The following is a 25943-nucleotide window of genomic DNA, read 5'->3' as shown; positions in this document are numbered from 1 at the left end:
CGTATCTTTTTTTTTTTTTTTTTTGAGACAGAGTCTCGCTCTGTCACCCAGGCTGGAGTGCAGTGGCCGGATCTCAGCTCACTGCAAGCTCCGCCTCCCGGGTTCACACCAGTCTCCTGCCTCAGCCTCCCGAGTAGCTGGGACTACAGGCGCCCGCCACCGCGCCTGGCTAATTTTTTGTATTTTTAGTAGAGACAGGGTTTCACTATAGTCTCGATCTCCTGACCTCGTGATCCACCCGCCTCAGCCTCCCAAAGTGCTGGGATTACAGGCGTGAGCCACCGCGCCCGGCTCCGTATCTTCACTACATTGTCAATACTTCATTTTTAAAATGGTGTATATGTGTATATTACCATATATATACACACACACATACACACAGACTATAGTTATAAGAATATATAGTTATAAACATATTGTTATAATGATATATAGTTGTAACAATATACATATATACCTATATATGAATACATATATAGCAATATACTGCTTTGCATATATCTATCTAGAAAGACATACGAGAGAGAGAAAAAGGAAAAGGGGAAGAAGAAGAAAAAGAAGTAAATGCTGCAAAATCTAAGTAACTGGTGAATCTGGATTAAGGATATACAGAAGTTCATGTACTATTCTTATAACTTTCCTGTAAATTTGAAAGTATATCAAAATTGAAAGTCACCAAAAAATGTGGCTTACATTTTTATTTTTCAAAGACATGAAAACTAAATTGATTACCAACAGACGTCCAGGAAAAAAATTTCCAGGGGATTTTATTTCCAAAAAGAGGTGAAATAATCCCAGAAGGAAAATGCAAGAAGAAATGGAGAGCAAAGAAATAAGCACATCTGGGCCGGGCACGGTGGCTCAAGCCTGTAATCCCAGCACTTTGGGAGGTCGAGACGGGCGGATCACGAGGTCAGGAGATTGAGACCATCCTGGCTAACACGGTGAAACCCCGTCTCTACTAAAAAATACAAAAAACTAGCCAGGCGAGGTGGCGGGCGCCTGTAGTCCCAGCTACTTGGGAGGCTGAGGCAGGAGAATGGCGTAAACCCGGGAGGCGGAGCTTGCAGTGAGCTGAGATCCGGCCACTGCACTCCAGCCTGGGCGACAGAGCGAGACTCCGTCTCAAAAAAAAAAAAAAAAGAAATAAGCACATCAACCAACCCACATAAACACTGGTTGGAGAAAATAATACAAATAAATAACATTAAAGTTGTAGGGAGAAAACAGGCCAAATATGACTGAAATCAAGGACCTATGAAGGAAAAGGCCGATTAAACTTTTAAAACTTCTAGGCTGGGCATGGTGGCTAACGCCTGTAATCCCAGCACTTTGGGAGGCCTAGGCAGGTGGATCCACCTGAGGTGAGAGTTCAAGACCAGCCTGGCTAACGTGGTGAAATCCCGTTTCTACTAAAAATACAAAAAGTTAGCCAGACATGGTGGTATATGCCTGTAATCCCAGCTACTCGGGAGCCTGAGGCAGGAGAATCACTTGGACCCAGGAGGCAGGGGATGCAGTGAGCTGAGATCGCACCATTGCACTCCAGCTTAGGCAACAAGAGCAAAACTCCGTATCAAAAAGAAAAGAAAAGAAAAGAAAAGAAACTTCCATAGAGGAAAATAAAAACCAGCATGAAGGAATCATTTTGTGAATGTTATTACAGTAGTTATCATTCTCATACCATTCTGTTAGTATTTGCATGACTATATCCGCCAGAACATCTGGAAGACAAGGACTTTCTGGTTTTGGAGGCAGGAGGAGGCTGGACAGGGCTGGACAGAGGGAACTGTGCATAGCCACACAGTGGGGAGGCAGGAAGCGAAGCTGGAGAGGTAGCCAGAGGCTCTCAGGTTTCTCACAGGGGCATTACTGGCACCTTGGGTGAGATAACTGCTCATTGTGTGGGAGAGTCCCAGGCATTGCAGGATGTTTGCCACCCACGGCCCAGGTTCACTAAATGCCAGTAGCTCCCCTCAGTCACTGTGACAAACCAAATACTCCCCTATATTTCCAATTCCCTCTGGGTGTGGTACCACCCCTGGTGGAGGACAAGTGGGGCTAGGCAATGAAGGTTTCCATATGTCATTCTTAAGGAATTTGGGTTTTATCATGAAGCCGATGAAGAACCACTAAAGGATTTTAAGCAGGAAAGAAGCTTGGTCAGGTTTTCACTTGAGGAAGAAAGACTGGAGGGGAACCAGATTACACATACGGAAAACAATTGAGAAACAACAATAAATTGGTATAGAGGTGTAAAGAAAGGGAAGATAACTGCAGTATTCTTGGTCACATTTGGGATACCTATCAGATATTCAAGTAGAACTATCCTCAGTTGGGTATATTTATCAGGGGGTTGGGGAGATGAAGGAAGATATAAGGGCTAGAGGCCTATTTTTCCCAATGTTTATAAGAATGTTTCAATTTAAATCCAAGTTGCCACCCTTACTCAGCAAAAGAGAAAACCTACCTTGCCTTCCCAACTGGTAAAGCAAGCGGTCCAACATTTTCGCCAGTAGAGAAATCAGATATGGCAGTTTCTTCAGATTGAAGTTCTTCAATATGACTTGTTTCTTCCTTTTCTAAAGGCTTTAAAAATGTTCTTAATTATTTAACCAGACAAAAGAGCACTTAAAATAACAGTCGACTCTTTACTATGCTACAGAATAATGACAAGCAGAACATACGACAAGGGTACTTATTTCTATACCCTTAAGCACAAATGATTAGGTTTTGGCAAGAATAGCCACAAACTAGCATGGTACCAAAAAAATCCATTAGGAGCATTTCCACTGTCCTATAAAAAGATACTGACCTTAGTTGCTAATGGCAAAGGAAGCAACCGATGCTTTTAGAAAAGGAAGTGCTCAGCAGGACATGGTGTCGCATGCCTGTAATCCCAGCATTCTGGGAGGCTGAGGAGGAGGATCACTTAAGCCCAAGAGGTCGAGACAAACCTGGGCAACACAGGGAGACCTGTGTCTACCAAAAAAAAAAAAATCAGCCAGGGTGGTGACATGCACCTGTGGTCCCAGTTAATCAGGAGGCTGAGGAGGAAGGATTGCTTAAGCTTGGGAGGTGGAGGCTGCAGTGAACCATGACAGTACCACGGCACTCCAGCCTGGGCAACAGAGCGAGGCTATCTTAAAAGTAGAAAAGGAAGTGCTCCAACATGCACAAAATGATTAGGTAAAGGTAAAATACAAAGGAAACCCAGATGTTCTTGGATTTTTCACTCTCAAAACAGGAAGACCTTCTTTCTGGGCTATAACCTTAGGCCCACAGTCTTTTTTATATATTCCTCTTAGGGCAATAACCTCTGATTGGTGTTAGTGGGTACAATTATCCATGTGTTTACAAAATAGCTCAGGCTTGCCAATAATAACAACAAGGGAGTTTTTCAGCGAGATGAAACTGTTACATATCCTGATTGTGGTGCTGACTGCAAGAATCTACGTATGTGTTAAAATTCATGGAACTGAACAACAAAAGAAATAAGTTGGCAGGGTGGCAGCGCGAGGTGGCTCACCCCTGTAATCCCAGCACTTTGGGAGGCCAAGGTGGACAGATTACGATGTCAGGAGATCGACATCATCCTGGCTAATACGGTGAAACTCTTTCTCTACTAAAAATACAAAAACAAAAACAAAAAAAAAGCTGGGCATGGTGGCAGGTGCCTGTAATCCCAGCTACTCGGGAGGCTGAGGCAGGGGAATTGCTTGAACTCGGGCAGCGAAGGTTGCAGTGAGCTAAGATCACACCACTACACTCCAGCCTGGGTGACAGAGCGAGACTCCATCTTAAAAAAAAAAAAAAAAAAAAGGCCAGGTGCTGTGGCTCATGCCCGTAATCCCAGCACTTTGGGAGGCCGAGGCGGGTGGGTCATCTGTGGTCGGGAGTCTGATACTAGTTTGACCAACATGGAAAAACCCCATCTCTACTAAAAATACAAAATTAGCCGGCCGTGGTAGCAGGTGCCTGTAATCCCAGCTACTCGGGAGGCTGAGGCAGGAGAATCGCTTGAACCTGGGAGGCAGAGGTTACAGTGAGCTGAGATTGCGCCATTGCACTCCAGGCTGGGTGACAAGAGCGAGGCTCTGTCTCAAAAAAAAGAAAGAAATAAGTCAATTTTATCAATTTATTGATAATTTTACTTGTTTCTTTCTTAACGAGGCTACTAGAAAATGTTAAATTGCATATATGGTTCATATTTATTTGTACTGGATAGCACTATACTTACTCCTAAAAGAATGAGAACTCATTTTCACTGATGCTGATTTTAAAAGGTGTACATGTTAGATTATTCCCAAGAAACCATATTTGGTTATGGAGAATTAAACAATCACAAAGTCAAACCACTACTTACCACTTTTTCCACTATGAATACTAGGTCATTTTCATTTAGAATATTTTTCAAAGGATTTGGTTGGCCTTTGCTGATCAACTGCACTTGGACATCAGCCTGTTAAAACAGGTATCAAACAATGTTATATATACACTTGTATATTTCTACTATTTAAACACATAAAGACCAGTTCTATGCAAGTCAACGGAAAATGTCCTTAAGAGACAGAGTCTCGGCCAGGCGCGGTGGCTCACATCTATAATCCCAGCACTTTGGGAGGCCAAAGTGGGCGGATCACAAGGTCAGGAGATCGAGACCATCCTGGTTAACACGGTGAAACTCCGTCTCTACTAAAAATACAAAACATTAGCCAGGCGTGGTGGTGGGCGCCTGTAGTCCCAGTTGCTTGGGAGGCTGAGGCAGGAGAATGGTGTGAACCCAGAAGGCGGAGCTTATAGTGAGCCAAGATCGTGCCACTGCACTCCAGCCTGGGGGATAGAGTGAGACTCCGTCTCAAAAAAAAAAAAAAAAAAAAAAATGAAAAGAAAAAAAGAGACGGAGTCTCACTATGTTGCCCAGGCTGGAGTGCAATGGCTATTCATAGGCACAGGCATAGTGCATTACAGCCTCAAACTCCTGGGCTCAAGCAATCCTCCCATTTCAGCCTCCCTAGTAGCTGGAACTTCAGGTGTGTGCCACCACACCTGGTTAATTATTTTATTTTTCATACAGATGGGGTCTCGCTATATTGTCCAGGCTGGTCTCAAAATTCTTGCCTCAAGCAATCCTCCCACCTCAGTCTCCCAAAGTGCTGGGATTACAGGAATGAGCCACTGTCCTGGCCAAAACTTGATACATTCTCATTCCAACTGGAAGTTTATTCAAAAGTTTGAAAACAGGCTGGGTGCAGCAGCTCACGCATGTAATCCCAGCACTTTGGGAGGCCGAGGCAGGCAGATCACTTGAGGTCAGGAGCTTGAGACTAGCCTGCCAACATGGGGAAATCCTGTCTCTACTAAAAATACAAAAATTAGGCCAGGCACAGTGGCTCACGCCTGTAATCCCAGAACATCGGGAGGCTGAGGCGGGTGGATTGCTTGAGGTCAGGACTTCAAGACCAGCCTGCCCAAACTGGTGAAACCCCATCTCTAAGACTACAAAATATTAGGCAGGCATGGTGGTGGAGGCCTGTCATCCCAGCTACTCAAGAGTCTGGGGCAGAAATCGCTTGAACCTGGAATGTGGAGCTTGCAGCAGGCCAAAATGTGCCACTGCACTCCAGCCTGGGCAACAGAGCGAGACTCCATCTTAAAAAATAAGAAAAAATAAATAAATAAAAATGCAAAAATTAGCTGGGCATAGTGGTGGGTGCCTATAATCCCAGCTACTTGGGAGGCTGAGGCAGGAGAATTGCTTGAATCCAGAAGGTAGAGGTTGCAGTGAGTTGGTATCACGCCACTGCACTCCAGCCTGGGCAATGGAGTGAGATTCTGCCCAAGATAATCATTACTGTTATTAGCCTGGTTTATTTAAATGTATTTAAATATAACTCTATTTAAATACAAATGTATGCTGGACACAGTGGCACCTATAATCCCATCTAACTGGGAGGCTGAGATGGGAGGATGGTTTGAGGCCAGGAATTTGAGACAAGTTACAACACAGCAAGACTATGTCTCTCAGAAAAAGAAAGAAAAAAAAAAATTAGCCAGGTATGGTGGTGCACTGGTAGTCCCAGTTACTTGGGAGGCTGAGGTGTGAGGATCACTTGAGCCCAGGAGTTTGAGGCTGCAGTGAACTTTGATCAACTACTGAACTTCAGCCTGGGCAACAGAGTAAGATCCCATCTCTTTAAAACATCCTAATAAAAATAGAAATGCATCTATTTAGATATCTAGATAGGATTTTGCCTAATAAAAACAGGATTCTAATAGTTTTATATCATGAATGTCTATGTCATTCAATGTTCTTTGGCAGTCTAGTACCACAGCTCTTTTGTCACATAACTAATTCCATATTGTATGACACTTTAGTAGTTTCCAGTTTTTTGCTATTATAAACAATTGATGACATCAATTCAAGTGAACACTTTTGAATTATTTTCTTAAGATGAATACCTAAAATCACACTGATACTATCAGACTGCCTTTCAAAATGTTGCACCTACACATTTATACTTCCATCACTTATATCAGCACATTAAGCATTTTCATGGCTGGGCACAGTGGCTCACGACTGTAATCCCAGTACTTTGGGAGGCCAAGGTGGATGGATCACCTGAGGTGGGGAGTTTGAGACCAGCCTGGCTAAGATGGTGAAACTCCATCTCCACTAAAAATACAAAATTAGCAGGGCGTGGTGGCAGGCACCTATAATCCCAGCTACTTGGGAGACTGAGGCAGGAGAATCACTTGAACCTGGGAGGCAGAGGTGCAGTGAGCTGGGATCACGCCACTGCACCCCAGCCTGCACGACAGAGTGACTCCATCTCAGAAAAAAAAAAAAGAAAAAAGAAAAAAAGCATTTTCATTGTTTATTTTTACCATCTCACAGTAAAACATAAGATCTTACTGTTTTGTCATGTTTGATCAATAATGACGGTGAACAGTGTCTTTTTATCTTTTTTTTTTTTTTTTTTTTTGAAGACAGGGTCTCGCTCTGTCACCCGACTGGAGTGCAGTGGCATGATCTTGGCTCATTGTAGCCTTAACCCCCCAGGCTCAAGTGATCCTCCCACCTCAGCCTCCCAGTAGCTGGGACTATATAGGTGCGTGACACCACACCCAGCTGTTTTTGCTTTTTGTAGAGACAAGGTCTCACCATATTGCCCAGGCTAGTCTCAAACTCCTCAGCTCAAGCAATCTTCCCACCTCAGGCTCCCAATGTGCTAGGATTACAGGTGTGAGCCACCACACTTGGCCAAGGTAAACAGCAGTTTCTAATATGCTTATTAATCATAAATATCTCTCATTATTTGAATCGATTTGGCTTCTTAGTTTGGATACTAAAGCATGAAGAAACCAAGCACAGAGAGCCAAAGATACTGTGTTATTCTAATCTACTAGGTTCTACTCTACCGAGTTTCAGGTACTATTGTGGGTTGAATTGTGTCCCCCAAAATGGTATCTTGAGGATCTAACCTCCAGTTCCTATACATGTGACTTTACTTGGAAATAAAATCTTGGCAAATGTAATCAAGATGAGGATTAATTTGGATTAGGGCAAGCCCTAAATCCAACGACTGGTATACTTAAAAGGAAAGAGAGTTAGAAGCAGACACACAGGGGGAGTACCACGTGTCTACAGAAGCAGAGATTGGAGTAATGTGTTTACAAGCCAAGCAATACTAAAGTTTGCTGGAAATCATCAGAAGCTAGAAAGAGGCAAGGAAAGATTCTTTCTTAGAGAATTCAGACAGAGCACGCCCCTGCTGACACCTTAATTTCAGAATTTTAGTCTCCAGAACTGGGAGAGAACAAATTTTTGTGTTTGAAGCTGCCTAATTTGCAGTATTTTGCTATAGCAGCTCTAGGAAACTAATACAGATTATCAAGCAACAAAAATTCAGGCAGGAAGGGATGAATGAGTTTACGCAGATATTTCTGATTCTTGAGTTTGGTTAGTGAGAATTCAGACAGTGAAGGGTAACTCTATTTGCATGTTTCTTTCTTGATTACTTACTCAGGTCCTTTGCCTATTCTTCTTTTATAGTTTTTTGTCTTTCTCATTGATTTTTATTTTTTTGAGATAGTCTTGCTCTGTCGCCCAGGCTGGAGTGCAGTGGTGTGATCTCTGCTCACTGCAACCTCTGCTTCCCAGGTTCAAGCAATTCTTCTGCCTCAGCCTCCCAAGTAGCTGGGACTACAGACACGAGCTACCACACCTGGCATTTTATTTTATTTTATTATTATTATTTTTTGAGACAGATTCTCACTCTGTCACCCAGGCTGGAGTACAATGGCTTAATCTTGGCTCACTGCAACGTCTGTCTCCCAGGTTCAAGTGATTCTCCTGCCTCAGCCTCCCAAGTAGCTGGGACTACAGGCACATGCCACCATGCCCAGCTAATTTTTGTGTTTTTTAGTAGAGCCAGGGTTTCACCATGTTAGCCAGGCTGGTATCGAACTCCTGACTTCAGGTGATCCACCCACCTCAGCCTCCCAAAGTGCTGCAATTACAGGCATAAGCCATCATGCCCGGCCATCTTTCTTATTGATTTTTAAGAGCTATATATCATTATATATATATGTGTGTGTGTGTGTGTGTATATATATATATAGCCACACACACACATAGATAAATACAGATAGTACAGCTTCTCATTCATGAGTATTTCCCCCCCAGCTTGTCTGTTAACATATACTTCATTTTAGTTTGCTAATTATTTCATGGACATAGGTTTTATCTCCCCAACTATGGAGAGTTTACTTATGAAACACTTAGCACATATTAGATGCTAAATAAATACATGAATGTTTATAGCAGCTTTCGTAATCATCAAAAACTGGAAACAACCCAATGTCCTTCAACTGGTGAACGGATAACCAAACTACGGTACATCCATACAATGGAATACTACTCAGAAACAGAATGAACTGCTGATACACACAACAACATAGGTGAATCTTAACTGCATTATACTAATTGAAAGAAGCCAGAATCAAAGGCTGTATGATTTTATTTATAGGACATTCTGGAAAAGGTAAAACTACAGAGACAAAAACTAGATTAATTTTTGCCAGGAACTAAGGGATGAGAAAGGGCTGACTGTAAAGGGACAAAAGAACATTTTTGGAGATGACAGAAATATTCTATATCTTGATTACAGGGTGATGACCAAATAATTTATCAGAAGTCATCGAACAGGCTGGGTGTAGCGGCTCATGCCTGCAATCCCAGCACTTTGGGAGGTCAAGGCAGGTGGATTGTTTGAGGTCAGGAGTTGGAGACCAGCCTGGTCAACATGGTGAAACCGTCTCTACTAAAAATACAAAATTAGCCAGGTGTGGTGGCACACGCCTGTAGTCCCAGCTACTCAGGAGGCTGAGACAGAAGAATTGCTTGAATCCGGGAGCAGAGGGAGCAGTGAACTGAGATCGCACCACTGCACTCCAGCCTGGTTGAGACACAGCAAGACTTCATCTCAAAAAAAAAAAAAAAAAAGTCATAGAACGGTACCCTAAAAGGATAAAATTTACTGTATATAAATTAACTTCAATAAACTTGACTTTTAAAAACAGACAACTGGCCAGGCGTGGTGGCTCATGCCTGTAAGCCCAGCACTTTGGGAGGCCAAGGCAGGTGGATCATCTGAGGTTGAGAGTTGGAGACCAGCCTGGCCTGACCAATGTGGTGAAACCCTGTCTCTACTAAAAATACAATAATGAGCCAGTTGTGGTGGCCTGTGTCTGTGGTCCCAGCTACTCAGGAGGCTGAGACAGGAGAGTTTCTTGAACCTGGGAGGTAGAGGTTGCAGTGAGCCAAGATCATGCCATTGCACTCCAGCCTGGGTGACAGAGCGAGGCTCCGTCTCAAAATAAAAATAAAAATAAAAATAAAAACAGATAATTTTAGGATTATAGTTGTGTTTAAAAACCAAATTGTTCATACCTCATAGAGAAATGGGTCTTTATGGACTCCTTTCTTTTCTTCATTAAATGCCCTGAAATGCAGAACCACATGTGAAAAATAGAATATTATCTCTCCTGTTATCACACTCAGGAGTCAGTCATCACTTTATCTCTGCAGGACACCTGTGGGAAAGGCAAAAAGCACATACTTACAGCAGCCCTAAGATGCAGTTGGGGAGAGAGAAAAAAAGCAGAAAAGAAGCATTAGGTTAAGAAGAAAAGAGAAACAAAAAAGAAACCTGGGATAGAGATGAATAGACTGTTGCCCTCAATTGGGTACAACTGATTCTCAGAGGCAGCAGGAAATTGGGGTGCCTACCTCTACTCTTGTGTCTTTTCAAACACATCACCAGTTAAAATTAAAATGTAACTTGCCACATGACCTTTCGAAGTAAAACTGATTGGATTCTGATCTGTTATGGAATCAGTAGGTCACCACAGAGAAGTTACTTAAGGGTCCTGGGCCTTAGATTTCTAGGGCTAAAATGGAAGCATCTGTCCTCCATTTTTAAAACTTGTTACTCAAAGTTAGTAGATTTGATTATGCTGAACATCTCCTTTTCAAAATGTAAGCATGAAACTCTAGGATATCATTTAATTATTATCCTTTAATTCAAGAAAGTTTTAAAATAGTGAATCTAAAGCACTTAAACTGTAATCCGTTAACATGCCAAAATGCACACCAGCCTGATCTACACTGAAAACAAATCTTTAGTCATTGAAGGAACCCAACAGAACTGTTTCAAGAAACCATTTATATCTATATTTGATCTAATACTATATGACTTCCTGAAACAGAAACAGAAGAGCTAAGCCTATGACTAATTAACTTTTGCCATATTGTGAAAGATTGTGATTTATCCTTACAGATGTTTATGTCTTATAACTCAGGGATGTTATTTAATCAGTCTTTTTTTTTTTTTTTTTTTTTTTTTTGAGATGGAGTCTCGCTCTGTCGCTCAGGCTGGAGTTGGAGTGCAGTGGTGCGATCTGGGTTCACTGCAAGCTCCGCCTCCCGGGTTCATGCCATTCTCCTGCTTCAGCCTCCCTAGCAGCTGGGACTACAGGAGCCTGCCACCACGCCTGGCTAATTTTGTTTTTGTAGAGATGGGGTTTCACCGTGTATTTAATCAGTCTTGCAATAATGTCTCAAGCATGTGTAATAGAGGCCACTCACTCCTGCTAGATGCTGAGAATATCAAACAAAAGCATAGTCCCTGGTTCATAGTCCTAACTGGATTCCAACAAGTAAACCACAGTTCCATGGTGATAAGTGCTCAGAGAGGCAAGCATAGGAAGCTATGGTAGAAATTTAGCTATAGGGCTTAAAATTTATCCTGAAAGCCAAGAAGAACTCACTAAATGACTTTAAATGGGAAAGATCTGACAGTAACGTGGAGGGTAGTAACTTGGAGTCCAGGAAAATAGCTGTGAAAAACTTGCAGCACTTCAGAGAACTGAGAATGGCCTGAATGAAAACAGCATGGATGGAGGGAGAATAAGAGGATCGACTAGATAAGGCAGGGGTAGGGGTTTTGGAATTAGAACTCTTCAGAGACAGAATTCAGAAGTAGAATGTCCGCTTGGAGGAAAGGATTAATTCAGCTTTGCAGATATTGATCTGAGGTCCCATGTGAAAATTCCCAGTCGGGGGAGGGGGAACAGTGTTATACTTTCTATGTGAAGTATAAAAGGTTTAAATAGGTGGGGCACGATGGCTCATGTTTGTAATCCCAGCACTTTGGGAGGCCGAGGTGGGCGGATCACGAGGTAAAGAGACCGACACCATCCTGGCCAACATGGTGAAACCTCATGTCTACTAAAAATACAAAAAAATCAGCTAGGCGTGGTGGCACGCGCCTGTAGTCCCAACTACTCGGGAGGCTGAGGCAGGAGAATCGCTTGAGCCCAGAAGGTAGAGGTTGCAGTGAGCCAAAATCGCGCCACTGCACCCCAGCCTGGCAACACAGCAAGACTCCGTCTCAAAAAAAAAAAAAAGAAAAAAAAAAAAGGGGGGGTCTAAGTAAAGTTGAATCAATAGAGAACTTACTTATTTATTTTTCGAGACGGGTTCTCATTATGCTGCCCAGGCTGGTCTCCAACTCCTGGGCTCAAGCAATCCTCCTGCTTCAGCCTCCAGAGTAGCTAGGATTACAGGTATGCACCATCATGCCTAGTTAATAGGAAATTTTTATGTTTTTTTTTTTTTTTTTTTTTTGAGACAGTCTTGCTCTGTTGCCCAGGCTGGAGTGCAGTGGCACGATCTTGGCTCACTGCAAACTCTGCCTCCCGAGTTCAAGCAATTCTCCCAAGTAGCTGGGATTACAGGTGCCCGCCACCATGCCTGGCTAATTTTTATATTTTTAGTAGAGATGGGGTCTCGCCATGTTGGCCAGGCTGGTCTAGAACTCCTGACAAGTGATCCGCCCGCCTCGGCCTCCCAAAGTGCTGGGATTACAGGCGTGAACCATCGCACCCGGCCTTATCTTAAATAAAGATGAAACGGCCATAGAATGAAATACTCTAAAGCAGTTAAAAACAATGAAATAGATCTATAAAGTGTCACAATGAAAGATGTCCAAGACATGCCAGTTTTTTTTAAAAAAAAGGGAGTGCTCTTTCTACTCAAAACGTTTACAAGCAAGACTACTTTTGTAAGCAGGAAAAAAAGCAACGAAGATAAACAATGAAAAATTACAACATTTAGGAAATCATGGGCTAGATTACACAGTGGTTCTCAAAGTGTGATGCCCAGCCAGCCATATCCGTTACACCTAGCATTTGTCAGGAGGGCAAATTATTTCGCCCCATCTCAGACCTATTAAATCAGAAACCCTGGAGGGGGGGCCCAGCAATGTGTGTTTTGACAATCCCCCGGTGATTCTGATGCATGCTAAATTTGAGAACTATGGGTTAGACTTTTACAGAGGATGCAGAACTTGATGTAATCCCCTTGGTAGGAGTACTTCACCATAAGAATAAAATGAAGTCTCGGAGCACAGTGAAAATAAAGGTGGTTTCAAAACGCAACACACCAATCAGGTATCATCACAATTGCAGCTCAGGTGGCAACTACCTCGAATTATAAAGATTAACAGACTACCCACGACATTTCACTCTTAGAAGTCAACAAGGCTTTAAACAGGGGAAGGACGCCAACACCTAGTTTTCCGTATCCCAGGTGGTGCCTCTACTTACGGCAAGTGTGTCCATCAGCAGAAAGAATAAATCGCTTCTTGGAACACTTGCCACCTTCCACCTCGTCTGATGACGTACACTTTTTCTCCTGAGACAAGGAAGCTCCCACACGGTCAACTCCACACTGGAGCTCAGAGCTGGCCTCTCCCCAACTCTTGGACCCCAGGAAAGCTGGCAAAGCGCTGATCCCCAAAGAGTGGCAAGAGGCTTAGGGCGGGGATCCAGATACCCAGGGAAAGAAGTGCCGTCCCAGGACCCCAGCCAAAAGAAGAGACTAGACTCACTGAAGGAGACGAGAATAAAACTCCTCAACCGCGCAATTCAGTCGCTCCCACATCCCGCCCCAATATGAGAGCGGGACCGGAACCGCAAAACTGAACTGCGCGCCGGCAGGGCGACGTCAGGAGTCATGGCCCCGCCCCGCCGGGACTACTTTGACCCCTCACCATAAGTCCCATTTGTCCGCAAAGTTAAACTTTTGTTTCAAATAGCCACCCAGAGCTGTTTACTATGTCAATAGTCTTCAATTTCCGTCTGCAATAATTAAAATAAGCGTGGTGGTTGGGGAGAAGATACCCTGACTCGCGAGAGTTGGCCACGCCCCCTATGGATTATTCCGCGAAAAGGAGTCCCTATTTTCTAAGAATTATTATTAGCTTTGGAAGAAAATAGATACCGTAATTTCCCACAAATAAAGAAATAACACTCTAGTTTTTATTTTTGTAATGTGGTAGAGAGATATTTTGTGTATCCGTCTTGGTTCTAAGGCGGGGCAAAGTGGGGCGGTCTAGGGGAAGGTGACATATACAGCGGAAGGTGACATATACGGCGGAAGGCGTAAGCACTTCCTTTTCCTGTAGCAGCATCCGGGGTGAGAGGAACGTGGTTTTCTCCTCTCTCCGCCATGGTGAGTGGAAATCTTTTTCGCTGGCCTTACCCCGTATCTCGGGGCCAGTAAAGAAGGATTTGGGGTTTGGAACATAGAATCTGTAGGAGATAGAGCGAGGAGAACGAGATGAGGACCAAAGACGTCTTTTTCTGGTGTGGAACTGGGATGTGCGGCGATACGGCAGCCATCTTAAAGGCAACGTGGGGTTCCCAGCACAGGACGCGCCGGGAAGCAGTAGTGGAAAGCAATGGGTCATTCTTAGGAGCAGTGGAACCTTTTCTTAGAATACTTGACTATTTAGTCTTTTTCTGAATGCTCATCTCTGCCCAACTTAGGAATCATCTCTATTAAAAGTTTTCTGGTTCTCTTCACTTAAAAATTGTTCTGTTCGGTGTCATCAAAATCTTTGAATTGTTAGTCAACTCGTAATAAGACCAGTGTTATATGTGTACTGCTTTTCCACAAATAGCGTCCGTATATGCTACGTAGTGTTGTGTAGGCCAGCCTCAGGATTTTGATTTTACTCACAGATGGGAAGCCTTTGGAGGTTTAAACAAAAAGTAGTATCACCCAGTCTTTCTACTGGTGAGCTTTGGAAACGTGTTTAGTAGAGGGTGAGGGTGAGTGGGACAGGGATGGAAGTTGGGATGAGTAGAGCCTGGGAAGACAGGATTTGCTGATTAATTGGCATTAAACAGCATCTCCAAACCTTGCAATATGGTTTTGATTTACCTATTGTGCTTTATAAGGCTTGCTTTGAAAGTTTTACAATAAACAATTCTCTTTGAAAATAAAAATGTACGGTAGAGTTTGAGCTTGTAAGGGCTCTAGTCATTTACTGCTATTTTGGTTTAAGCGTTGTTTGCCCCATCATACCAGTCTTTTCTGCAATTGAGTATTTAATGATATTGTTGGCATAGGAGAAGAGTTTGCTTCCAACATTACTTGTCAATAAAAATAATCCTTTCCTTTTTTTTTTTTAGGCGTGTGCTCGCCCACTGATATCGGTGTACTCCGAAAAGGGGGAGTCATCTGGCAAAAATGTCACTTTGCCTGCTGTATTCAAGGCTCCTATTCGACCAGATATTGTGAACTTTGTTCACACCAACCTGCGCAAAAACAACAGACAGCCCTACGCTGTCAGTGAATTAGCAGGTATGGATTTATACCTTCTGCAGATATTTTAGGGATTGCTTTACAGTAGTGATGAAATTCCACTTCATTGGTCCGTGTTTCTGAACCACATGATTTTCTCGGATGTTCTGATGCTGTTTGCTACCATGCGTAATAATCATAGGTTGGTATTTATGATGAAGCAGCTAAAGTTTTTCTCTCTCAATTTTAGGTCATCAGACCAGTGCTGAGTCTTGGGGTACTGGCAGAGCTGTGGCTCGAATTCCCAGAGTTCGAGGTGGTGGGACTCACCGCTCTGGCCAGGGTGCTTTTGGAAACGTATCCTTTGTTTCACTACCTAAGACTGATCAGCACTGATGGAATTTAGCAGACTGGGTCTGGTTTATTGATGATAATACAGTGTAAAAATACTACCTTTTTTGTCTTGAAGAAAGGGGCTTCATTTATATGGGGTTATTTTGCTTGCAATGATGTCGTAATTTGCGTCTTACTCTGTTCTCAGCGACAGTTGCCTGCTGTCAGTAAGCTGGTACAGAAGGTTGACGAAAATTTTTACTGAGCAAGAAATAACCTTATTTTAATTACTAAAATTTGAGAAATGTGATTCTTGACTGGAAAAATAGATGTGTCGTGGAGGCCGAATGTTTGCACCAACCAAAACCTGGCGCCGTTGGCATCGTAGAGTGAACACAACCCAAAAACGATATGCCATCTGTTCTGCCCTGGCTGCCTCAGCCCTACCAGCACTGGTCATGTCTAAAGGTTTGTAACACTTGTATTATAAAAGAGTTTGATAGAAGAAATAAGACACCTACTGTTTGATGATTAGGGTGGTTGTTATTCACAGTAACCCATTTCAAGATGGCTAGAAGAGAATAATTTGAATGTTTTTAGCATAAAATGTTTCAGTTAATGGATATTCCAGTTGACAAATGAGGGCATTCAGTTATTAAATGTACTCCAGAAATACATGTTACATACCAGTTTAAAAAAATTTTATATCAGAGTGATACAAAATGCCCCACTTTTCTTTTACATGAATGTTTGTTAAAATTGCACATTCTTTTCATCCTGAAGTGTCTGATTAAATTTTAATCCTTTACTAAATATTAGGTCTGACTACTTAAATCTGACAAATTAATCATCAGCGAATACTAGTTTAACTGGGGAACTAACTATTCAAGTAGTGGTTTAGTATAATCCTTAGAAAACTGTCTACTTAAACTTGCCTATTGTGTTCCCCACCGCATTTTTATTTAACTGTCAAAATGATGAGATTCCACTTAATTGGTCCGTGTTTCTGAAACACATGATATTTGTGGAAATTCTGACTTGGCAAATTGAATGCCATTTTGCTTTTATTGGTTGTATAAAATGTTTGATTTTTTTTTTTTTTTTTATTTTCCAAAAGGTTCAGGATAACCAAGTAAGTGTCAAATTGGTTTTTGTTAGGTCATCGTATTGAGGAAGTTCCTGAACTTCCTTTGGTAGTGGAAGATAAAGTTGAAGGCTACAAGAAGACCAAGGAAGCTGTTTTGCTCCTTAAGAAACTTAAAGCCTGGAATGATATCAAAAAGGTCCGTTTAATGAACACATTTACAGTTTGGTACTCCTTGTTCACAATTTGTCTCTTTGAATTTCAGAAGATAAGGGTGGTATGGCTAAGCCTTAATGTGTGAGAGAACAAGAACCTCAGAGCCCAATTACTTGGGTTTAAAAATCCTAACTGCCGTTTAAGGCTCTGTGTAACCTTGGCAAGTTATTGTGCCCAGTTTAATCATCTGTAAAATGGAATTAAGACTCTGAAGATCTATTGCAGAAATTGTATCTTAATCAAAATACTAAAACTGCTCACTTTGTAGGTCTATGCCTCTCAGCGAATGAGAGCTGGCAAAGGCAAAATGAGAAACCGTCGCCGTATCCAGCGCAGGGGGCCATGCATCATCTATAATGAGGATAATGGTATCATCAAGGCCTTCAGAAACATCCCTGGTAATTAAACTGCTTACATATATTGACTAGGTATAGTCTGCAACTCTACTCAGCTTTTGTTATGATGAGATTCCACTTCATGGTCCGTGTTTCTGAAACACATGATTTTGTGGAAGTTCTGATTTATGGCTGAAAGAGTTGCACCATTGATGGTTGAAACTTCATAATTAATAAGTTCTCAGGTACCTTTTGTAGCTCTTAAGCCATAAAGATGATTTGTGTTGCTTTTGTTGAAATACAGGCTCCCTAATGTTTCTTTCCCTTTAAAAGGAATTACTCTGCTTAATGTAAGCAAACTGAACATTTTGAAGCTTGCTCCTGGTGGGCATGTGGGACGTTTCTGCATTTGGACTGAGAGTGCTTTCCGGAAGTTAGATGAATTGTATGGCACTTGGCGTAAAGCCGCTTCTCTCAAGAGTAACTACAAGTGAGTATCTTTCATATACTAAGCACAGCTGTTTATATTGTGGATATTAACATTCAGAATTGGCTTACATGTTTTCTAGATAATTTTGTTCCCATTTGCCCTTATGTGCAGCAACAATATGCCAAAATGGAACTCATCTGGTCCGTGTTTTTGGTTTTTGTTGGTTTGGTTTTTGAGACAAGAGTCTTGCTCGCTCTCTCCCACGCTGGAGTGATCTCGGCTTACTGCAGCCTCCACCTCCCGGGTTCTTCTGTCTCAGCCTCCCGAGTACCTGGGAATACAGGTGTGTACCACCACACCTGGCTAATTTTATATTTTTGTAGAGTTGGGGTTTCACCATGTTGGCCAGGCTGGTCTCGAACTCCTGACCTCAGGTGATCCAACCGCCTCGGCCTCACCAAGTGCTGGGATTATAGGGGTGAGCCACCGCACCCGGCTTGGTCCATGTTAATGAGAAGCGATAGTGTAGTAGATATTTTGGAGAGCATAGTGGTTAAAAATAAAGCTTCAGTTGAGCTTCATGTTCTTTGGTTGATTACTTTTACACGTACATGTCAATCTTTCCCTTTCAGTCTTCCCATGCACAAGATGATTAATACAGATCTTAGCAGAATCTTGAAAAGCCCAGAGATCCAAAGAGCCCTTCGAGCACCACGGTAAAGTGACACTTAGAGTGTAATTCTTGCCCTAACCCTATACTATTGGTTGTTTCAAAAATTTGTATGTGTATAAAGTTAAGTGTTGATCCAGTGTCTGCCTTTTTATAGCAAGAAGATTCATCGCAGAGTCCTAAAGAAGAACCCACTGAAAAACCTGAGAATCATGTTGAAGCTAAACCCATATGCAAAGACCATGCGCCGGAATACCATTCTTCGCCAGGCCAGGAATGTGAGTGGTTTTGTTGTTGTTGTTTGTTTTAGACGGAATCTTGCTCGGTCACCCAGGCTGGAGTGCAGTGGTGCAATCTTGGCTCACTGCAGCCTCCACCTCCCAGGTTCAAGCAATTCTCCCGTCTCCGCCTTCCGAGTAGCTGGCACTACAGGCGAACGCCACCATTCCAGCTAAATTTTTCATTTTCAGTAGAGACGGGGTTTCACCATATTGGTGGGGCTGGTCTCAAACTCCTGACCTCAGGTGATTCACCCGCCTCAGCCTCCCAAAGTGCTGGGATTACAGGCGTGAGCCACCGCGCCTGGCTGGGTTTTTTTTTTTTCTACTGATACATTAAGTTCTTAGAATAATTTGATTCTTACTGTTTTCTGCCTAATTTGTTGCAGCACAAGCTCCGGGTGGATAAGGCAGCTGCTGCAGCAGCAGCACTAGAAGCCAAATCAGATGAGAAGGCGGCGGTTGCAGGCAAGAAGCCTGTGGTAGGTAAGAAAGGAAAGAAGGCTGCTGTTGGTGTTAAGAAGCAGAAGAAGCCTCTGGTGGGAAAAAAGGCAGCAGCTACCAAGAAACCGGCCTCTGAAAAGAAGTCTGCAGAAAAGAAACCTACTACAGAGGAAAAGAAGCCTGCTGCATGAACTCTTAAATTTGATTATTCCATAAGGGTCACATTATTTTGGACAGCTTCTCTTGAATAAATACCTGATCATACAGGCAGTGAGAAACATGGCTTGTTGGTGTGTTCTGTAAAGCTTGGTTATAATTTTTTTAAAGTGACATTTTGGCCATAATTTAGACTGTTCCATTTTATACTGAGTCCATGGAGTTCAATGGAAGGGGAATGATTAAAAAATTATGATTTTTTAAATAATGTGGCTTAAAAGTAAGTGTAACAGGACTTGGTGAGAAACGCAGAGGCTGTTCAAGTTTAGCTCCCCACCAGGTGGAAAATAGGTTAAATTCTGTAAATATTTAACACTTTAACCACAAGAGGGCACAATTGGAGAACACAATTTTTTTTGGTACTGCAGTAAAATTGATTACCTTTTGAAAAGTGTTCTTTTTAACCAGCTATGACAATAGAGTTGAATATTTTCACCCATGGTTTGAAAAAGTGCCAGAAGGCCACACCTGTAATCCCAACACTGAGACCTAAGGTGGGCAAAGCACTTGAGGCCATGAGTTCAAGACCAGCCTGGCCAACATGATGAAATTCCATCTCTACTGAAAATAAAAAAAAATAGCTGGTCATGGTACACGTCTGTAACCCCAGCTACTGGGGAAGCTGAGGCAGGAGAATCACTTGTACCTGGGAGGTGGAAGTTGCAATGAACCAAGATTATACCATTGTCCTCCAGCCTGGGTGTCAGACGGAGACTGCCCCAAAAGTACCAGAAGCATTTTTCAGGACTTATGTGTGTCTTGGTGATTATGTTAACCAAGTGTGTCCAAAAGAAATACCCATGAAATGCCTCCAGATACAAGGGGCCCCCTTTTTTTTTTTAACTCATAAAGCTAAACTGCAAATAATACCCTAGAATTAACCTCTTGTCCTGTGTCAAAGTCTTGTTTTGCATCTGGATTGTTAAACTCAGCTTCCCTGTGACAGTCTCAAACTGTCAAGACATTCTCAAAGTTCATAGCCACGGTGATCTGTTACCTTCCCCATTTCCAGGGCCAAATCTCAGTTCTTAAGCACATCATTTCTTAGCACGGCTTTATTTTCATGCTCTTTAGTTCTCTATTTTGTGCAGCCTTACCCCTTTAAAGTCCACTGTGAGTCCTACCCTGCAGACCCTCTTAACACAGTAGAGTTCATGTGCTACTGATTTGGTGCCTGCCTTCAAATACATGTGCAGGTTTTGTGGGGTTAAAAATAGCCACTTGCTGGAACACCACATTGGAAGTGCTGTTCACCCAGTTATTTGAAACGGTGTTTGACCACTTCGTGTGGAAATGGCCTATCGGATTAAAGGATGGCCAAACCCAAGATTTCTTAAGGTTCTTTGCCGCTCCATGGATCTAATTTCGAAATCCTGATCATTACTCATGAATCAAGGTGTTTTGACACACGCACCCTTCCTGCAGCTCGTCGCCCGCGGAGTGGCCAGGTTACGGCGGGCGCCGGAAGGGGGCGCATCCCTCGCCTTTCCCCATTGTGGCGGGCAGCCCCGTCTACCCGCTCGGTTTCCGGGAGTCGGCGATGGCGTCATCACCGAGCGCCGGGCCGACGGCATCGCGGAGGTCGCCTATGTGACCAGGAAACATGCTGAGCCGGCTTCAGGAACTGCGCAAGGAGGAGGAGACGCTGCTGCGGTTGAAGGCAGCCCTGCACGACCAGCTGAACCGCCTCAAGGTGACCCCGCGGCCCTCTCCCGCTCCTCCTCCATTCCTCCCGAGCGACCCCCCAACCTGGGCCTCTGCGGTGCAGACCCCCCAACCTCGGCCTCTGCGGTGACCACCTGCTGCGGTCAGTTCTCCCCTACTCACTATCTGTGGTGGCGCCAATTTACAGGTTTACAAACAAACAGGTATCTGAATCACCTGGGGAGTTTGCTGTGCGCTTCTTAGGCCCCACCTCTCAGAAATTTGACCTCGCAAGTCTAGGGTGAGGCCCAGGGGGGATGTGTGTTTGGCAAGTGCAGTCCTACCTGCTGCTTCCTGTAAATGTTAATGGCCCTCAGACAGCAGTCTGAGGAAGTGCTCCCTCCCGAAACCTCGCCTAGACCCCTCTGGCCACCGACCCCTTCCTCCTGAGCTGCTGTTTTCTAGTTTGCCTTGGCGCTTGAAATGGCTCTAGTTTTGCCAAGCCAGAAGGAACTCCCAGATCCTCCCATGCTACCAAGGAAGACACTGAGGCCCTGGGAGAAGAGACTTGTCCTAACGTTTGGAGCTTCCAGACGCCATGGCCTTGAGGAGTCGGGATTTAGGCCCACGTGGGCCACTTCCCACACCTGTGCTTAATGCAGCCCCTCAGCCCGGGGTATATAGTGAGACCTCGTCTCTACAAAAAATTGAGACAGGGCCTCACTCTGTCGCCCAGGCTGGAATGCAGTGACACGATCTCGGCTCACTGCAACCTCTGCCTTCTGGGTTCAAGCGAGTCTCGTGCTTCACCTTCCCAAGTAACTGGGATTACAGGCTTGCCACCACCATGCCCGGCTAATTTTTGTATTTTTAGTAGAGACGGGGTTTCGCCATGTTGCTCAGGCTGGTTTCGAGCTCCTGAGCTCAAGCCATTAGCCACGTCGGCCTTCCAAAGTGCTGAGATTACAGACTTGAGCCACCACGGCCGGCCTTCCAAAAAAAAAATTAAAATTAGCTGAGCGTGATGGTGCGTGCCTGTAGTCCAGCTACTTGGGAAACTGAGGTGGGAGGATAGCCAGAGCCCAGGAGGTAAAGCTGCAGAGTCCAGATTGTGCCACTGCACTCCAGCATGCGCTATACGGGGAGACTCTGCCTTTTAAAAAAAAAAAAAAAAAAAAAAAAGTCCTGGGGAGGTTATTATGCTAATCCCTGCTCAGCATCCTTTTCAGAGTCTTTTTTTTTTTTTTTTTTTTTTTTTTTGAGACAGAGTTTCACTGTTGTTGCTCAGGCTAGAGTGCAATGGCCCGATCTTGGCTCACTGCAACCTCCACCTCCTGGGTTCAAGGGATTCTGCCTCAGCCTCCCAAGTAGCTGGGATTACAGGCATGTGCCACCACGCCGGGCTAATTTTTTGTGTTTAGTAGAGACTGGGTTTCACCATGTTGGCCAGGGTGTACTCGAACTCCTGACCTCAGGTGATTACCCACCTCCAGCTCCCTAAGTGCTGGGATTACAGGTATGAGCCACTGGGCTTGGCCCTTTTTCAGAAACTTTAAGTCCATATGAGGTGAGGATTACCAAAGCCCTTTGTAAAATGAAAAGTACACCTATGACATATCAAAATCATAAGCATTTTTCCTTGGGGAAGTTGTATTTTTAGTAGAGACGGGGTTTCACAGTGTTAGCCGGGATGTTCTCGATCTCCTGACCTCATGATCCGCCCGCCTCGGCCTCCCAAAGTGCTGGGATTACAGGCATGAGCCACTGCACCTGGCCTCCTTAGGGAAGTCATAATGCCCTCCACTTATTTGTGTCCCTGTATTCCCACAGTACCCAGTACCTAATGAGTATATTGATGACCACCTCCAAAGCCCAGATTTCCTTATGCTTCAGATGACACCTCTGTTTTCTATTCTTTCCTTCACCTTCTCATTACTGAGTTGACAGCCTCAGGTCCAGGGAATCTCTGAGGAATCAGATGACACTTGGCTGTTTTAATGACACACTTGTACTTTGAGTTGCTAGGTCTGGGGAAGTGGAAGCCATGACTCAGCCAGAGCACCTGTTCAGCCCAGGGGAAAAGGGCTGGAGTCTTTCTTTACTCATCTCCTTAAAAGAGAGAAAACCTAAGAGCCTCCAACTTTCCCTCTAGAGCAACAGAGATAGTTTTCATTCCCTCTCTTGATGCAAACCTTTCATGGTGTGCCCAGCAGTTTAACCACATCCAGTGAAATAGTAAGGAAAAGTGTCCCCAACTCTTCTTTTCTAGGTTGAAGAATTGGCCCTCCAATCAATGATCAGTTCTAGAAGAGGGGATGAGATGCTGTCTTCTCACACTGTACCTGAACAGTCACATGATGTAAGCTTAATCAAGTGCAGGCCTAGGAGAGAATGCAAAGTCTGCTCTGCTCCTATGCTGCTTGGGTGGTGAAGAACTGTTGTAAATCACATTACCTAGCCCAAAGGGCTCTGGAAAGTGCTGATAAGAATTTTCTGGTTTAATAAGGTGGCAACTCTACATTACCCACCTTCCTACCAGCTGGTTACCACACTAATTAATTTATTAAGTAGTTACTAATGTTTTACCTCTATCTTCCTCGTCATCCATTCTGTCTAGTTACTCAGATGAACCCGGGGGAGAGTGATTTTTGTAGGGATATGTCAAAACTCTTGCTTTTTTGTGAATAAGTAACCTTGGGAATCAAGAGTGTGGCTTCAAGTACAAAGCACAGTGCTAAAAGATGAGTTCCAGTCCTCATCATACTCATCTCTTACCAAATGCCCTCAAGTCAGTCAGCAAAATCTTATTTCTAAGTACACAATATTTGAGTTCTCCCAGATTTTGTGTGTTAAGACATTTAAAACCATGATACAGCAGCACATGTAAGTTGGCACAAATCTTATGGAGCTTTCTGTAATAATGTTTGTAAATGAGGTAACATTCTAGTGAATCAGGGGCATTTACCTTTGCCCCATTTTGGTAATGGAGGTGGGGGTATAAAAGGAAAGTGGCCATACCTCTTAGTCATAAGTACTGGGGATACGCAATTGAGATCTGATTTTAAATCATTTTTAAGAATTTGCTGTTTTGAGGCCAGCAGCTTTCCTACTAATCTGTGATGCCTTTGGCCAATACAGATGTTGGTGCATGTAGACAATGAAGCATCAATCAACCAAACGACCCTGGAGTTGAGCACAAAGAGTCATGTGACGGAAGAGGAGGAAGAAGAGGAAGAAGAAGAATCAGATTCCTAAAGAAGGGGGAAAGCCAGGCTGGTCAGTTATACAAATTGCATTTCTAAGTCTCAGGCACTTCTCCTCAAGGAACTCATCTTGCCCTGGGCCCTGTGATCTGCTTGAAAGGAAAGCAAGAACTATAAGGAGGATGTGTAGTTGCAAAAATGGCTCCATCAGTAACTCAAGCTTCAGAATGTTATGACATACAGAAAATCAAAGATGCTATGTCTTAGCATTGAGCAATATGGGTGGTGCTGTCTGTAATCTGGTCAGATTCGGTTAACTGTTCAAAACAATTTCCTCTGAAATACTGTTGGGAAAGTCTGGCATTTGCAAAAAGAGCAGAGTTTAAATACAAGCCAGTCTTTCCAGTCAACAATGCCTCTTTGAAGAAAACCAATTAAAGGCTGTTTGCATGCCGCTGAATCCTTGTGAGCAGTTAGCTCACAGTCTAGGACAGAAAGATGACAAGGGGAAGGACTGAGGGCCATCTGAGAGCACAAGCTTGCTACCTCTCAGAGGCATTGAAATACTGCATGCTATAAACTGCTTTGTGTAGCTGTTATCACCTCTCACTTGAGACATCACTCACTGGTAAAATGTTTTTATAAATAAATTATAAATAGCCATCATGGAGCCTGCTGGTTTCTAGATCGTGACAGAGAGAAGCAGCAGTTCCTTCTCTGAGGAAAAGATACAACAGGATGGTTTGAAATCCATTTCTAGCCCTTAAGAGAGATGTGCCATGCTTGGAAGACTGGATTTTTTTTTTGTTATTTGTTTGAGACAGTTTCACTCGTTGCCCAGGCTGGAGTGCAATGGTGTGATCTCAGCTCACCGCAACCTCCCCCTTCTGGGTTCAAGTGATTCTCCTGCCTCAGCCTCCCGAGTAGCTGGGATTACAGGCACGCATCACCATGCCCGGCTAATTTTGTATTTTTAGTAGAGACAGGGTTTCTCCATGTGGTCAGGCTGCTCTCGAACTCCCAACGTCAGGTTTTCTGTCCGCCTTGACCTCCAAAAGTGCTGGGATTACAGGCGTGAGCCACTACGCCAGGCTGGAAGACTGGATTTTTGTAACAGAGTAAGAGTTGTTACTTCGTATTTGAAGTTGAGGTTCATTTCTGCATACTGTCCCTTTTCCACTAACTACTATACTGTGAAATAAGTAGTTCTTTAATTTTATAAAATTAATTTCCCCTGCTCAAGCAACAGTAAAAGCCAAACAAAACACAAAGAATCATGTCAAGCAGAACTTATGCAGCAGTTCCCAAATTAAGCAAAGAATACCTTTTTTTGTTAATCCACATTTCATTGAAGTTATTTTGAGCTGCTCTTATAGGAAACAGCCAGAAGTTTAAATGAGCATGTTCCTTAGAACACACAATGAAGATAGTTTGGGAACAAAAAGCATCAAGGTACATAAATTTTGGGGGTCTAATTTAAAATACGAACATGGGTTTGCAAAGTTGGAAAGACTGACTATGAATTCCAGCTCTACCACTAACTGGTCCCTTGTCCTCCCACCTCTTTGCAACTCACTTTCCCATCTGTAAGGTGAAGATGATACTCACATGTGTTCTAGCAGTTTCACAGGTTGCTATGAGGTGCTAACGAGATCATCTGAAACTCCTACTCTCATTGGTATCTCAGTAAGAATCTGGCATTGGGAGCTCAAAACACTGCAAGATTCATGCGGGGATCATAATTCTTGGTTAAAAATTTAAAAACAAAAAAATCTAAGCACCCCTCAAAAGACACCGAGCATGAAAGTGGTCAGATCTGGGTTTTGGATACCAGTTTATAACATTTCTCCTAAGGATGTAGTCTTCTCATTTTAATGAAACATTCTCAGTAGTGGTGGTATCCTGTCATTTGTAAAAGACACAGGGTGTAAAT

At 43.4% G+C, this 25943-nt stretch overlaps 3 protein-coding genes and 4 non-coding genes across 13 annotated transcripts in view; 6 read left to right on the top strand and 1 right to left on the bottom strand.

The window, feature by feature from the left end:
- Positions 1-13549, bottom strand: part of ZWILCH (zwilch kinetochore protein) — a 46085-nt gene extending 32536 nt beyond the window's left edge. Inside the window, exons 1-5 of one of the 5 annotated variants that reach the window (XM_077939613.1) lie at positions 13174-13549; positions 12026-12148; positions 9956-10007; positions 4367-4462; positions 2471-2589 (exon numbers count right to left, since the gene is read on the bottom strand). Coding sequence is in view for 1 of the 5 variants with exons in the window: in XM_015142528.3 (XP_014998014.2) it covers positions 2471-2589; positions 4367-4462; positions 9956-10007; positions 13458-13510 (320 nt within the window). In the remaining 4 variants the exon portion in view is untranslated. The remainder of the gene's footprint in view (positions 1-2470; positions 2590-4366; positions 4463-9955; positions 10008-12025; positions 12149-13173) is intronic. The other 4 variants (XM_028851064.2, XM_015142530.3, XM_015142528.3 and 1 more) reach the window with 4 other exon arrangements.
- A 517-nt stretch (positions 13550-14066) lies between these two features.
- On the top strand, positions 14067-19225 carry RPL4 (ribosomal protein L4). Its single transcript, NM_001266200.1, is given in 10 exon segments — positions 14067-14080; positions 15046-15217; positions 15408-15514; positions 15820-15958; positions 16649-16773; positions 17059-17188; positions 17459-17615; positions 18188-18271; positions 18383-18503; positions 18893-19225. Coding segments are annotated over 10 exon segments (1284 nt in total). The 5' UTR covers positions 14067-14077; the 3' UTR covers positions 19139-19225.
- LOC114679831 (small nucleolar RNA SNORD18) lies at positions 15261-15332 on the top strand. The gene has a single exon (XR_003731923.1). It is a non-coding gene; the product is annotated as a small nucleolar RNA SNORD18 (small nucleolar RNA).
- On the top strand, positions 15660-15758 carry LOC114679945 (small nucleolar RNA SNORD16). The gene has a single exon (XR_003732033.1). It is a non-coding gene; the product is annotated as a small nucleolar RNA SNORD16 (small nucleolar RNA).
- LOC114679829 (small nucleolar RNA SNORD18) lies at positions 16460-16531 on the top strand. Its single transcript, XR_003731921.1, has one exon. It is a non-coding gene; the product is annotated as a small nucleolar RNA SNORD18 (small nucleolar RNA).
- Positions 17245-17314, top strand: LOC114679830 (small nucleolar RNA SNORD18). The gene has a single exon (XR_003731922.1). It is a non-coding gene; the product is annotated as a small nucleolar RNA SNORD18 (small nucleolar RNA).
- A 1510-nt stretch (positions 19226-20735) lies between the features above and the next one.
- SNAPC5 (small nuclear RNA activating complex polypeptide 5) lies at positions 20736-24676 on the top strand. 3 transcript variants are annotated; one of them, XM_028850404.2, is made up of 3 exons: positions 20736-20970; positions 23077-23166; positions 23946-24676. In XM_028850404.2, exons 2-3 carry the CDS (start codon positions 23101-23103, stop codon positions 24060-24062), a joined length of 183 nt encoding a protein of 60 aa, XP_028706237.1. In that variant the 5' UTR covers positions 20736-20970; positions 23077-23100; the 3' UTR covers positions 24063-24676.
- The last annotated feature ends 1267 nt before the right edge of the window (positions 24677-25943 follow it).

The sequence above is a fragment of the Macaca mulatta genome, chromosome 7 (genome assembly GCF_049350105.2).
Source record: "Macaca mulatta isolate MMU2019108-1 chromosome 7, T2T-MMU8v2.0, whole genome shotgun sequence".
Taxonomy (NCBI): domain Eukaryota; kingdom Metazoa; phylum Chordata; class Mammalia; order Primates; family Cercopithecidae; genus Macaca; species Macaca mulatta.
The sequence above is the reverse complement of the archived record's forward strand: the minus strand, read 5'-3'. Positions and strand labels throughout refer to the sequence as shown.